The sequence below is a fragment of the Vulpes vulpes genome, chromosome 16, assembly GCF_048418805.1.
Source record: "Vulpes vulpes isolate BD-2025 chromosome 16, VulVul3, whole genome shotgun sequence".
NCBI classification, from domain to species: Eukaryota; Metazoa; Chordata; class Mammalia; order Carnivora; family Canidae; genus Vulpes; species Vulpes vulpes.
This window is the reverse complement of record NC_132795.1, coordinates 50,181,552-50,196,019: the sequence shown is the minus strand read 5'-3', so window position 1 is coordinate 50,196,019 and position 14,468 is coordinate 50,181,552. Positions and strand designations below refer to the sequence as shown.

The following is a 14,468-nucleotide window of genomic DNA, read 5'->3' as shown; positions in this document are numbered from 1 at the left end:
GCATAAGGCCCAGTGACTTTGGAAGAATCGAGGTCTGTCTTCCCGCCGAGTCGACGTTATCGGAAGGCAGTGTAAGAGTAAGAATGTTTGGTCTCCCAAACCCATAAACAGTTAGGAGGTGTCCGTGGGAGGTTTATCACAACCGTCTCTTCTTTCTTTTGAGAATAGATCGCCCCGGCCTTCTAAACGTGGGACACATTGAAAAAATGCAGGAGGGCATTGTGCACGTGCTCAAACTTCACCTGCAGACCAACCACCCGGACAACATCTTTCTCTTCCCAAAACTCCTTCAAAAAATGGCAGACCTCCGGCAGCTGGTCACCGAGCACGCACAGCTGGTGCAGGTCATCAAAAAGACGGAGTCGGACGCAGCCCTGCACCCCCTGCTGCAAGAAATCTACAGGGACATGTACTGACGGCTTGAGAGCGAACCGCACGACAAGCAGCTCTTCGAGGACTTTTAAAGTCGACAGCACTACAAATGAAAACTGGGAGCAATGCCTGCTTTGCACAAATTCCACCATTTTCACCTTAGAGAATGGGACGGATGAGTCCTAGGTAACCAGAACCCTAGACCACATTTCTTTCTTTTTCACACCAGTACTTGTAAGAGCGTGCCAAGTGTTGAAACGCCGGTGACAGGTAGCTGATAGGCAGTTCTTGGAAAATTAAGGGGAATGATGCCCAGCGGTCTGATTTTAACTCACTTGATGTTAATCCATGCAGATTTCTTTATATCACATTAGCCGTGTAGCCTTGAATTAACTGGTGACCTTGAAATACGTGGTCTGTCTTCTCTTTCTGCCACCTGTTGACTCTTGCGCTCCTTTGTATCGTTTTGGAAACTAATCAGCACTTTTTAACTTTTATAATCCTGTAAATCTAGATGAATCCAAAGGTTAGGTTATTTTTTAAATGCAGCAAAATATTTATTGGGGAGACTTTAATTCTGTTTCCTGAATTTGAAGAAAGACAACATGCTGTTTCTTAATCAGAGGATTTGAAATTTCCAAGGATTATTTGATAAGCTATCCAAATGCAACAGTCGGTCGGTTTTCACTGTGTTGGGGGTTGTGACTTAATAGGCAGGAGGGCCTATTTCTAGGTTTGTCTAGAAGATCCCAGAAAACTGAGTCTCAAGACTCCCCCCCCAGACTTGATGCTCTGCTTGTTTTCTCCAGCTGGTGTCTGTAGTCCCGTGGTCAGCAGGAGCAAGACAAACGGAGACTATGTCAGCTCTCTGACCCTCTGACCTCTGTCTCCTATCAAATATGAACCAACCGAGTCAGGTTGTTTGGGGGCCATGATAGTGTTTTCTTGGGGGGTGGGGGGCAAACCGACAGGTTGGTTGCCAACGTGTCTTTGGGCCCCATGTGTCAAGGCAGCTCCTTGGTCTTTTCCTGTGTTGCTTTTTAAAATATGCAGCTTTATTTTTTTAACCCTCGGTGGTGGTAGCTGCTCCTGGGAGTGTAAAAGATGTGGCACACGGGCCTTTATAGTGTGGACCCGGGGGCAGGGGGACCATGTGGAGAATGAGAAGGGCAGGCATAGAGTCCCTTCATGTGACAGTTTTCCAATTACGTGTGGAAGGTGGTTTTCCCAACATCTGAAATATTTGCTTCAGCCTTAAAGATCATTTCTTAACCTGGGTCTGGTTACAAAAGCAGTGCTGATGGTGATGATCGTCCAGACTCTTTCTGTCCACCATGGTAGGTACATGTCCTGTCAGAGGAGGTGCAGCAGCCCCACCCTCCAGGCCGGGCTGACTGGGGTCCCTGAAGCGTGGGGGTGGGGGTCCCAGGCCACCTGCCTCTGACCCCCTGCCTCGCAGCAGCTCTTAGGACCTGACCCCACAGGGCACTGCCCCCTCCGTCTCTAGAAAACTTGACTCTCTAATGTTGCTGTGATTTGCTCTTGAAGAATGATTAGGGTTGAAATCGATAAAGTTCCCAAGATCCGCGTCATGGAAATGCAACGGGACAGAGAACGGTAAAACAGTGGGCCTTCACCTCGGAAAGGCGAACGTGACCACAGGCACATCATTTTCAAAATTAAACCTTACTGGTAGTTTTCATTCTTTGTTGCATGATCCAGTCAGAGGATCTGTTGGAAGCAAACAGAAGTATTTCCACACGTGAACAACAGGAGTCAAGAGGTCATCCAAGGTCAGAGGGAGGGCACACGTGTGTCAGTGTTCTTCTCCACCTCCTGGGCTGGTGAGCCTGGAGGGCCATGGCTCGACCTGCACCAGGTCTGTGTCCCGTCCATGCCACCACTGGCCTGTCTCTCCTCACATGGCCCCAGACAGATGCCATTCACGGATGTGGCCTCAGAAGGTGACCCTCGAAACCCAGGCTCCAGACTCACTCTGTCTCTGTTTTCATAAAACTTATTTTTAAAAGCTCCTTATTTCATGCATTCTGCGGGGACAGCCAGACTGCGGAAGGCCCAGGTTCTGCATTCCGAGTGTTAGTGAGCATTTGGCTCTCCTGGGGCCCAGTGAGGCTCCCGGCCAGGTTCCTGGTGAGGCCACGAGGGAGGCTGCAGAGACCTCAGCTCGAAAGTCACTTGAGTTGGTTCACTTTTATGGATAAGTACAAAAATCACAGATTCCCGTTCATTTTAAATAATAGTCACTGTTTGCCACACAGAATATCTGGGCCACATAAACAAAGATTTCTCAGGCCACCGACAGTCAGATATGGACGAACTATTCACCAGTTGAAAATTCCATAGCATTTCCAGGAGGGACCCGTTAAAGCGCCCCTCTTGCCCGTTGGGTTTCAGTAGACGTCAGCATAGAGTGCAGTAGATACAGCAGAACAGGTTCGAGAAGCCTCAGACCGGAGCATGGAGCCCCTCCTTTGCTGGGGAACTCAGCACATGCGGCAGCCCCCCCTGTCACCACCTTGATGCTCTTCCAACAAGTCCCTGTTTGTAGCCACCAAGTGCCAAACGCCTGCGAGACTCCAAAATTACCAACAGCCTTTGCCTGCAAGGGCTGACAAGGACAAATCCAGGGAGCCGGCGGGCCCTCTCCCTCCCCATCCCTCAGCGTCCCTCCTCCTCCTCCTCCCCTCCTCCTCCTGGGCCTTTCCAGTCGGGTGTCCCACACTCGGAATTTTGCCTCTGCCACCCTGAGGGCTGCCCATGCCGGTGGCCACTTTGGTGAAGCCCAGCATCGACAAAACCAGGATGCTCGCAACTGCGTCAGTGCGAGCGGGAGGCAGGAGCACTTTGGGTATCACCGCAGTGCCAGTCACCTGCTCCTCTCTTCCCGCCTTGCTCTCAGCTTCCCCCGTGGCCTTCCTGTCACTCGTGGATGAGATGCCTCTAAAGCACCTAAGGAGTAGGTGTACCTGTGTCAGTAAGAATGTGAGGTCCAGGAGGAGAATCCAGTGCACGGTGCCTTCGGGTACCCATGGGAGGGCTGCCCCTCTTTCAGAGGGACTCTCTTCCTTTTAAGAGCGAGAACGTCTCTCTCTGCATTGCGGATGCATTTCCTACACTGGGCTGCGTGAAGCTCCGAGGAAACGAGCGGCCTCCAGGATCGTGCGGTGGTTCCGGAGACAAGGCAGCATCCTAGGATCCAAGCAGAAGCTCCAGGCACAAGTAAACTCCTTTGTTCAATGTATGATGATAAGCAGGCTAATAATTTTGCAACTACTGTTTCCCCAAATCTCCAGCGTAACAGCTACCTCAGTAAGATACATCGAAAGGCACAGCTAAAATTAAGGTGCGTGGAACACTCAGGGTCCTTTTGGAGCGTCTCCGGTCCGATCGTTTATGGTTAAGATTCAGAAGCTACACACCTTTGCCTGGTTACACGCCGACTAGTGGAAGGCCGTAGGACTTCTTAGAGGCACTTTCGTTGTTTCAAGGGAGCCTCAAAGATAACGCATGTTGTGGGAGTTGCGTTCCAGCATGACCGAGGTCTCGGAGAAGTGGAGCGGCCACCGCCTGCAGTGACCCACGTGTGGAGGGCCTCCCCTGCCCTTCAGCTGGCTCCCTAAGCCTGTTCGTAGAGGGACCCCAGCCAGAAGAGGCTGGAAGGAGATGCCTCCGGGCACACGTGGCCGGGCCGTGACTCTTCCAAGGGCTCCCTACCAGTAGATGCACCTGTGCCCCCATGCTGCCTCCAGGCACTTCTGCCTCATGCCCCCCCCTTCTTCAAACCCCAGTGGCACCAAGCACATTTGATACCTAACCGCTGGACACAGGATGGAGAGTTTTTTGTCTTGACCCGGCGGCCACACTTGTCTCTGGAATGTCTTGCAAACTCATGTGTCAAGAGGGTGAAGGTGTCCGTCAACCCCCCACCGCAGGTGTCCCCGGAAGGCTCCCTTGCTTAGAGCCTTCCTTTGAAGTTCTCGGCAGCGGCGTCCACTCAGGATGGCGAGGACATTCTGCTGTCCATGGAAGTCACAAACTGAGACCGCTGCCATCAGCTGAGGGCTTCCTGGATTTTCCCCACATATAAAGTCTTTATGGCGTTGGCGCTGCCAGGCACTGGGCGGCTCCAAAGCCAGGCTCTCTGTACTTGCTGCTCCTGTGAAAGTGGCCCAGCTTCTCTTAACTCCTGGTCCAAGCTGATTTATAGGGTTCCCCTGGGATGAAGGATTCTTGCCAGGCTCTGAAGGTGGAGGTCGACGGTTTTGCTGGGATATATATAGTTATATATTTAGGTGCCATTTTAATAGAATTCAGGGAAATGATCCTTTACCCCCACAGCCTGTAAAATCCGCCAGAATAAGAAGAATGGCAGTGACTTTCCATCTGACTCAGGATATAGGAGATCCACTACATTTCTCTGGAAACAACAATGCAAACTAGAGGTGGTATTGGAAGTTTTATAAGGGAAAAAAAAAAAGACAGTGAATCATCACGCATTAAACGAATTACGGAATTCCATCCATTTTGCTGGTTTTGTGGCGTGCAGGGGGTGTCTTCAGTCTCCGCGGAGGGGGCTGAGGCCCCTAAGAGCAGCAGGAGTGGCCCACGCATTAGGACAGTGAGGGACAGGCTGGAAGCCAGCGTGCGTTACCCGGGCCGCCTCCTAGGGCCTGCAGGGGGCTCTCAGCTCGCCATCTGCTTCTCGACATTTCAGTCTGAGACACGGACAAGACGGGTGTCACCGATGACAACCCCACCTCTCGGAAACCGGGGGTTGGGGAGGTGACCACACAGTGCGGCCCAGCTGAAGCTCAAACAGCCACATCCTTTTGGAGTTCTTTGCCAAATGGAACAGACCAAACTGCATCCATGTTCGGGGTCACATCTTGATGGAAGGAGTGGAGAACGTCAAGGACTCTAATGGCCTGTAGCTGTTCAATGCACTAATTGCATTTAAAAAAAAAAAACTAAGAAACTGTTTTTTCTTTTTTCTTTTTGTTTCTTTCTTTCTTTCTTCTTTCTTTTTTTTTTTTTTAACACATCAGAGATAGGGTTAAGACTTTGGATCAGGTTTTTTTCATTTAAAATGTTTGCTAATTCGAGTCAAATGTGAAGAACGTCCCCAAGTGCTTCTCCAGAGAAGGGAATGTACTAGCCTCCTCCCCCCTCCCCCTTCTCCCCACACTCAGCCTCTGAACTTGGCTGATTCGACGAACCGCAGCATCCAGCAGACTCATGTGCAGACCTGCCCTCCCCGTGAGCTTGGATGTGAGGATTCCTGGCCCCAAGGGGGTCCTCCGGCCTCAGCATGGCCCGTGCAAGGCAAGGAGGGGGGGTCAAGCTTCAAGCCCTGGAGACCAGTGAGTGATCAATCCTTCCAAAGTAAGAAATCATTCACTTTTGGAGAACCATCTTTTAAAAAGCACAGACGGTCTGTTCCTTTTTTTCTTAAAAACAAACAAAATGTACCTCACAATACGTGAATACCACTCAGTACCCTTCTCAGTAAGATCACAGTATTTGTATTTGAGTGTCATTTTCCTACACTGCGGTGAAAAGAACCATGTTGATCGCTGTATCTTAAATACTGTGATTCAAGTTCAAGAAAAATTTTAGTATAAATATTTTACTAACTTATAATCACGCATCTAATAACAAAGGTTTGGGTTATTTTGAAATCAGTTGACATATAGTCTTAGTAGCCTGGCTCTTGGAACCTACTGGAAACACGAAGGACGCTGGGCTAGAACAGCCGACGTGCAGTGGCACACGTGTGTGCACACAGGCACACATGCACACAGACATGGCTTTTCATTTCTCTCGAGCCATGGAGAATTTATTTCCCTGTGTAAATCTGTCCCCTTCATCAGGCGTCACACGCGGGAAGCACAAGCAAGCCTGTTGCACCGTCCCCCGCACTCCCTCAAAGCCAGGAGGCCAGAGCCCCGGGTCTGAAGTCATGCAGTGCTCGTGCAGCGTCCTGAAGACCCAAACTCTTCCCGGGTGGTGAGCCGCCGTCTGCGTTTCAGGGAATTGTCACCTGTGGGTTATTACCAAAGAACTCGGGCAATCCAAAACCTTCTGATGGTATTTGCACGTCGGGTTCTCTGCAGCCCCTGGATGGCACCCCCCGCCACCCCCACCCCCCCCCAGAAGCACACAACGGAAACCACAGGCCCGCCAGGTTCCCACGGCTCGTTCGTAGTATCCTGGCGGAATGTGTTCTTGGGGTCCCCGTGTGCCACCCCCGGGGTCCCCAAGGCCAAGGGGGAGGGCATTTGGCCAACACATGTCGGAACATCCAACGGGTGTAGGTTTCCAAGGCAAGATCTTGGTGTGTCCCTCATTACCACTTAGGTGCCTTATACTCAGATGACAGACCCCTCGTCTTCATGCTAAACGGGGGCAGCTCCAGAGAGATCCTTTAGGGCGGGTTCTGGTGTCTCAGTCGGGATTGGGGTCTTGGGGGGGCCTCTGGAGCCTCAGGGAGCAGGGGTGGGCTCAGAAGAGCAAATGCAACGTCCAGAGTCACGTTAACCAATAGCGATTCCGAGCAATTAGAGGACTAGGACTTTAATTTCAAGAAACCTTTGGTCTTATTCTGTTTCCTGCTAGGAGGTTGAACTGATCACACCTGTTGATCCAAGTCCTGAGTTGATGGGAATGTACGTGTCTGGAATGTCCTGCTGTAAGACTGATGAATGTAAGGAGTTAATTTCAGGGTACAGTGTTGCCTTAATGGTTTTAAAAAATAAAACTATTTTTTAAAATCAGTCGGTGAGTTCTGAGTGATGCTGGGAGGCAAATGTGTAGTGAAAATCCCCAGCAGCAGCGTCTGCCCTCAGCCCAGCTTGGCCCTGCCCGCAGGGGTCTTCGCCTCTAGGCAAAGGCACGGCATGGACCTGGGACTGTGTGGCCGCAGGATGACAGCCATTTGCCTGCAGTGATGCAGGGGAAGCGTCTGGAAATAAAACCCAGTGCGCAGATTGGCTGATAAAAGCTCTTTATTCGTTCTCTCCTTACCCACTGCCGAGGTGGGGGCCGCGGGAGCCCCCTGGGAGGGGTGCCCGTGGGGGAGGAGTGCCCCAGGGCCAGTGCTGAGTCTCCCATGGAGAGGGGCAAGCGAGCAGCTCAAGTTCCAAGGCCCTGCAGGAGGGCGGGGGAAAGCATCCCTGTGCCTGGGAATGGGATTGGGCCTGGGGCCGGGGCCAGAGCCCAGGGAAACCGGAAACGGAGGAGGCTGCAAGTGGCAACGCCCAACCCCCAGCCACGCACACCAGGTCCGAGTGCCAAGGGGGAACATCTGTCTTGCAAATGTTTCAAAACATTAACTGGTTCTTTGGGTTTTTAATTATGAATCTAACACATGGTCAAGATTTAAAACATTATCCAGGTATCATGAAGGTGTGAAGTAAAATTCCACCAGCCCCAGGCCCCCTAATCGCCATGTGCAGCTGCCCACACCCCTCAGGCACCTTCCCGCAGGTCACCTCCCTGTGAACCATCCCACTGAGTGACGTCTTCACTGCTTAGACACCACTCCCCGGGATGGGGAAGGCACACGTCCTCACTCCAGCCCTCCTGCCTCCGTGTCAGCACGGGTGGCACGACCCCCAGCGCGACCAGAGGTCCTCCCCACACTGGACCAGAACAGTGGGCTTTGTCCCTTCACTCCTGTGTCCTCAGGGCCAAGGGGAGCAGCACGTCACCAGAGGCAATTCCTGGATCTGATGAATCTGCACAGGGCCCTCCAGGCCTGGCCTCGGGTACACAGAAGCCAGGGGGTGACCTGGAGGGGCGGCCTAGAGGTCCAGGTCCGGGGAGGGGGGTGGAAGGCCCAGATGGCCCAGCCTCGGCTTCCCTCGGTGCCAGTGTCTAGCCCTTCGTCAGTTCCCGCCCTGTGGTCTCGGCATCGAGGGGGCTCTTGGATGCGCGAGGCCTGCCCCCCGACAGCCTTCTCTGCCCACCTCCCGGGCCCCTTCCTGCTGCAGGCTGGGCCCCTGCTCTCTGCAGACGCTGCTCCTGCCTGCCCCGGGATGAGGCTGCCACGACAGCTCCCGTACAGCCCCATCCCTGCCGCGGGTGCAGAGGCCTGGCGGCCCAGGGGCTCCATGAGAGGTGCCGCTGCCACCCCCGCACCTGGCCGCACTCAAGTCCGAGAGCCAGGCTGGCTGGCAGGCCTCTTCGATGGAGCTTTCCTTTTCTCCAAGTCTTGCCGGATTTCCTGAGGGAAGGCGTCCATGTTCTCCCGGACACAGGGGAGGCAAAATCTCTTGGAGTAGAATAAACTGCATTCCTGAAAGAGGCCGGGGAAGGATGCGGGCTAAGTACCAGAGCGGGGAGCGCAGTGCAGGCTTCTCCGAGGCCAGCCCTTGGCCATGTACAGGAGCCGGTGGGGAGTGCGGCGGGGGGGGGGAGGGGGGGTGTCAGCTGGGCAGGGGGTGGCCAGGATGGGGCAGCCAGGGCCAGAACGGCACAGGGGACAGCAGGGCCCAGGGCCTGGCCAGTCACCTCCAAGAATGGTCATCACCTAAGAGGAAAGATCACAGAGGGCTGCCGGGGAACAGAGAGCCGACCTCCATCAGACCCCACAGGCAGTGGGGCGTCGGGGGTTCTGAGCAGGTGAGCATCACCCAGTGAGACTGGTGAAGGTGTCAGAGAGCAGGCCCAGGTCGACCAGGGTGGAAGGGCCAGGATGGCATGGAAGGGCTCTGGGGACTGCCCGGCTCCATCACGGGTGAAGTGATAACAATGCATAGCAGCAGCAGAGCCCAGACCTAGAGAGTCAGAGACCCGACATCCCCTCCCTGGTTATCAGCAGTGGGCAAGGGTTCAGCGACCACCAGGCTGGGGGCAGCCACACACACCATAAAGGCCAAAGGCAGGTGGCTGGTTTGGGCGGGAGGTTGGATCTGTGCAATGGAGGCCACACTCCCTTGTGCCCATCCTCTGCCACTCAACCCCTGAGACCCACTGTCCAGGGCCCGGTCCACAGACTACTTTCCCAGCCCCTTCTGCAACTGGGTGTGGCCACATGGCTGGGTCTGTGTCGCTGGCAGCTCTGTGCCACCTCCCGGGCAGGCCCTTTGAATGGATGGGCATGTGCTCCCCGTCTCTTCCTGCTGGCAGGAGCACAGGTGTGATGGTGGGAGCTGCAGCAGCCTCCACGGCCTCAGAGGATGCTGTGTGCTGAGAATGGCAGCAGTGCCTTTCCAGGCGGCACCTCCTGCTCTAGATTCTCACGTGTACAAAAAGTAAGGGAAAACTGTTTGTTATCATCAGGCCACTGTATTTTGGGGGCTCTGGGTTCCTGCAGCTCAGAGTGTGCCTCAGCTAAGACAAGGCTGTCCTTCCTGCAAAGGTGCTCAGAAGAGATCTGTTCCCATGTAAGAGAGGGGACTCACTTGCCACCAACCAAGCACTTCAACCAACAATGCTGGATACCTTGGATACCACCTGGAGCACCCTCTCCTCTGCTCACCAAGTACAGCCCAAAAGTGTAAGTGTGGCATTCAAGGCTTCTCCCCCTCCCTGGCCCAGCTTCCCTTTGCAGTCTTATTTCCCAGCTGCTTCTCTCCCGCTGAGTCCTCCCGGCCACCCATCAGCCGCCCATGTCCTTGAACACCCAGGCCTCTGCCTTGCTGAGGCTTCCTCCCACCCTGCCCAATCTTGTCACTCTGCCCCTTCAGGGACAGAGGCTGATGTTTAAACCTGGCCTGTGACAGCAGCCTTGCCTGCACCTTGCCCCCTCGCAGAGTGCCCAGGGACTACTGTACCGCTGGGTCACTGGGGTTACAGCGACCACGCTGCTCAGCCACACGGCCACACCACCGCCCATCCCTGGGGTTTCCAACAGTAGGCTCACTCCCCTGGTGGCCTGGGCCTACTCAGCCTCCCTGAACCTCCGAGTCCTCACCTATGATATGGGGCCAACACTGGTTTGCACAGCTACGTTCAGGGCAGGAATAAAGGATCCTGCACTGGTGCACCAGGCCCCAAGCACAGGGCCTTGCCCACAATGAATGCTCGAGAAAGCACAGTTCCTTCCTGGGGAAGGTCCCTCCGAGAACAAGTAGGAAGAAGGTCACCGTCCCACAGAGAGCAGCCAGTGGCCACAGGCACGGTGGGGAGGGCCCAAACTGTCCACACCCACTCCACAGCCAACACGGAGACCCTCCGACTGACCCCAGCTCACCCCTCTGCCTGTCTCCTCACCTCTGCAGGTCCTACCCATAACCAGGTGGACCAGTTGCCCCCCGCCATGTGACTTGGGGGGCTCCTATGATCACCGAGGCAAGAAGGGGCTGATACTTAAGCCATCCTTGGGAAAGGCTCACATGTCACCTTTCCCACGACCCTGTGCAGGGTCCCAGCCAGAGGAAGGGAGGGAGGGGAGGCAGCCCCGGCCCACACAGCTTACCCACCGGGCTCACGCACACCAGCTGGCTGCATAAACTGCATCGAGAGCCGAGGACCAGGAATCTGTCCTTGTCTGGGGTGAATGGGTCCTTCATGATGTAACTCTCCTCCAGGAGGCTGCAGGATGGTAAGTGACGCCAGAGGTCAGAACGGCCTGAACCTCCGTTGCCTGAAGCTTGGCAGTAGCATGGAATGGACCTCCCCAGGGCCTGCATGCCTGGGTGGGCTCACAGGAGGGGCTGGTCCCCCTGTGCCACCGAGTAGTAACAAAAGAGCAAGCAATCGGGGAGCAGGTTGGAATGGAAATCGGAGCTGCTCTCGGCTCTGACAGCTGCGTTGGGAGAACCACTCCTCACCCACCAAAAGTCAGGTCAGTGCAAGGCAAGGCCCCACCCCCCTACCTGCCCCGCTGGGACGGGCGCACGGGGCACAGGGCTCATCCCTACACTCCTAGCATGCGGACACCTACTCTCAAGCCACCCACTCCCACCACACAGGGAGAACCAGGGCGCCCAACACCGTGTCAGGTCCTGGCCTCACCCTGCACATCAAAGGAGACCAACGGGATTCTGTGACGACAGCCCAGGTTCCTGGTCAGCAGAGGAACCCACCCAGGAGAAAGCCCTGGCCCCTGCCACCTGCCCCACTGAGTAACACACTGGGTGAGCAACGTACTGGTCAGCTTCCTCACGACACGGCATTTGATGAAGGACAAGTTAAAGGTCATGATTCAAATCCCAGGACCCACTGGCTCTACTCAAGGTCGGCTCTGGGCAAATTTACAAGAAGCTGGTCCTTCGGACTGACTTCCACCCGCGCAAGGGGGTGGACAGGCTTTCCAGAAAGTACGTCCACGGGAACCAGGAGGAATGGCAACAAGGCTCAGCCCCAAAGGAAGGGGGTGCCACGGGGCCTTTCACTGCCTCAGGGACAGTGCTTCTACACAGCGGGAGCAGGTGTTGGGCTCCGGGTGGAGTGGGGAGGAAGGGGAGAAAGGGGCGAGGGCCTTGCCCTCTGCCTCCGCAGGCCCCCCCCTGCAGCGTCCAGGGCCTAATAAAGCACCACCCAGGTGTCAGACTCAGGGACCGCCAGCCTGGGGCCTCCTGGGCCAGCAGCCCAAGGAGCCAGGTGTACTCACACGACAGAGTGGGTGTCAGGGGGCTTCTGCCCCACGTAGCTGTACGGCGCTGTCAGGGCACAGAGCTGGCACTTAAACACGCCCAGGGGCCGGCGCCCGGCCTCGCCCTCCATCTGCAAGCCCAAGACACAGGGCATGGCCCCCTGAGAACCAAGCGCTGCGCAGTCTCCAGGCCTCCCACTGCTTGCTTCTGACCCCCAAGACCCAGGGCACCCCCTACGGACAAGGACCCCTGATGCACAGGTGCAGAGCCAGCAGGACAAGCTTCAACACAAGGCTGGCTGCTGGCTTCAAACCTAGGGGGCTCCCCAAAACACTCCAGCCGGCACCCCGACCCAGGCGTCCATGCCCAGGACGCGCACACAGGGCGGGGGCAACGGCCGAGGGCTCCCCCACGTCCCCACGGGGCTTCCAGCCGCTGTCCGGCGGGTCAGGCCCCGGGCCCCCGGCCGTGTTGCCTTCTCCCTCCCCTCGGGCTTCGGGGGCCGCGCCCCGGCCGCCTCCCGCCGCCGCTGTTTCACCCGCGCAGTCCTGCCCGCCTCAGCCGCCCCGCCGCCTGCGCACGTCCGGGTCCGCCCCCGGGGCCCCGCGCGCCGGCCCCCAAAGCCTCCGCCGCCCAATCCCGGCCAGCAGGTGCGCACCACGCGGCCCTCGGCCCACGGCGCATGCGCGACCCGCCTCCCGCCGGCGCCGCCCCACGGCGCGTGCGCAGCCCCGGCCCCGCCCCCCGGCGGCCCCGCCCCCGGCGGCCCAGGGCTGGGAGAGGGGCGGGTCTTCCTCCGGCCGCAGCGCGGGACTGGGTGTCGCTGTAGTGGCTGCTCGGGGCTCCGCAGGGCCTGCTGTCCCCGCGCCGGGGCTGGCGCGCCCTGGTCCCAGCTCGCCGGCTCCGTGTGCCCCGCACCCCATCGGGACCGGCGGGAGCGGCCGCGTCCACCCCGGGCGGCCCGGCCCTTCCCCGCGACCCCCGCAGACGCCGGCGGGGAGCTGCCCTGCCGAGCCCCGCCCTGCGCTGGCCCCGGGGTGTCCCTGCCCCAGCCTCCCCTGCTCGCCTCCAGGCCCCCCCAGGCCCCCCTGCACCCGCGAAGCCCTGCGCAGCCTCGGAAGCCAGCAGGCCTGCGGTGTGGGGCTTCCTCCCTTGGGGAACTGAGAAATCAGGAGTATCTGAGGCATTTTAGTAATCCTGGGAATAACAACTAATCCTGGACCTGGACCTGGACCTGGACCTGGACTTGGACCTGGGGATTTTAGCAAGCGCTCTAGACTTTTTAACTTGCAGATATGAGCTCTGGGTACATAACAGCAATAGCATTCTTTGGATTGATTCCAAGATTACATGTACTGTTGAAATTGGTTTTTTATGGGTCTGCCCAAAGATGGACCAACTGGACGAAGCATTTTTTTTTTTAAGATTTTATTTATTTCATGAGACACAGAGAGAGAGAGAGGCAGGCTCCATCCAGGGAGCCCGATGTGGGACTCCATCCCGGGTCTCCAGGGTCATGCCGGAGCTAAACCGCTGAGCCCGAAGCTTTTCTTTTCTTTCCTTTCCTTTTCTTTTTTTTTTTTAAGATTTATTTATGATAGACATAGAGAGAGAGAAAGAGAGAGGCAGAGACACAGGAGGAGGGAGAAGCAGGCTCCATGCAGGGAGCCCGACCTGGGACTAGATCCGGGACCCCAGGATCAGGCCCTGGGCCAAGGCAGCACTAAACCGCTGAGCCACCCAGGGATCCCCGCTCCCCCCGGCCCCGCCAAGCTTTTCATATATGACCTTCAACTTCTCAGATACATGACTGTGGTCTCATGAATACTTTTAAAGCCGGTAGGCTAGACAAGTTAGAAAAGCTAAGCAAAATATTCAAAGAGCAAATAATCACGGTCTTTGGCAGAAAACAAAATTAATTTTGAATTTGAGCTCCTCCACAGTTTTTAGTAGAAGAAAAAAAAATCCAAAAGGATTAAAAATATCTCAAAATGTCTCAAAAAATGGTTTGCTAAAAGAAACTAAATATTTACAGATGAATCGTGGGAAATACAATAAACCACTTGTCAAGAAGAATAAAAATATGATAATCTTTTTAAAAAAGAGAAACTGGGTGTAAAATAAGTGCTATATCAAGACAACGAAAAGACAAGCCACAGAATGGGGGGGATGTATATGGTAAAGGGCTATTTTCCAAAATGTACGAATGACTCTTAAAACTCAAAACAACCAACCTGATTTAAAAATCAGCCAAAGACCTGAACAGACATCTCACCAAAGAAAATATACAGGTGACAAATAAGCATATAAAAAGATGCTCCACATCCTATGTCATCAGGGAAATGTGGATTAAAATAATGAGCTACCACTCCATACCTATTAGAATGGCCAAAATCCAAATGCTGCCAACAGCAACTGCTGAGGAGGATGTGAAGCAACAGGAACTCTCCTTCATGGCTGGCGGGAATACAAAATGGTACAGCTGTTTTGGAAGATGGCTTGGCATTTTATTACAGAACTAAACATATTCTCACC

The 14,468-nt window shown here is 55.4% G+C and overlaps 2 protein-coding genes across 10 annotated transcripts in view; one reads left to right on the top strand and one right to left on the bottom strand.

The window, feature by feature from the left end:
• Positions 1-7,166, top strand: part of PPARA (peroxisome proliferator activated receptor alpha) — a 72,472-nt gene extending 65,306 nt beyond the window's left edge. For all 8 annotated transcript variants that reach the window (XM_072742327.1, XM_072742329.1, XM_072742323.1 and 5 more), the window contains one exon: positions 169-7,166. In XM_072742327.1, coding sequence (XP_072598428.1) covers positions 169-416 — 248 coding nt within the window. In that variant the 3' untranslated portion in view covers positions 417-7,166. The remainder of the gene's footprint in view (positions 1-168) is intronic.
• A 213-nt stretch (positions 7,167-7,379) lies between these two features.
• On the bottom strand, positions 7,380-12,536 carry CDPF1 (cysteine rich DPF motif domain containing 1). Of its 2 annotated transcripts, none has more exons than XM_072742330.1 (3): positions 11,951-12,536; positions 10,814-10,929; positions 7,380-8,689 (listed from the first exon to the last, which is right to left on the bottom strand). In XM_072742330.1, exons 1-3 carry the CDS (start codon positions 12,085-12,087, stop codon positions 8,280-8,282), a joined length of 663 nt encoding a protein of 220 aa, XP_072598431.1. In that variant the 5' UTR covers positions 12,088-12,536; the 3' UTR covers positions 7,380-8,279. The 2 variants fall into 2 exon arrangements, with proteins under 2 accessions (XP_072598431.1, XP_025875571.1); XM_026019786.2 differs by having other exon boundaries at positions 10,818-10,929; positions 11,951-12,522.
• Between the last annotated feature and the right edge of the window lie 1,932 nt (positions 12,537-14,468).

Excerpts from the sequence above, each read along its gene's own strand:
- CDPF1 (XM_072742330.1), bottom strand. The coding sequence starts at position 12,087 with ATGCCCTGTGTCTTGGGCTTGCAGATGGAGGGCGAGGCCGGGCGCCGG. Across the intron at positions 10,930-11,950 it reads CCTGACACCCACTCTGTCGT|CCTCCTGGAGGAGAGTTACA; the intron begins GTGAGTACACCT and ends ACCATCCTGCAG. Across the intron at positions 8,690-10,813 it reads GGTGTGCGTGAGCCCGGTGG|GAATGCAGTTTATTCTACTC; the intron begins GTAAGCTGTGTG and ends GGCCTCTTTCAG.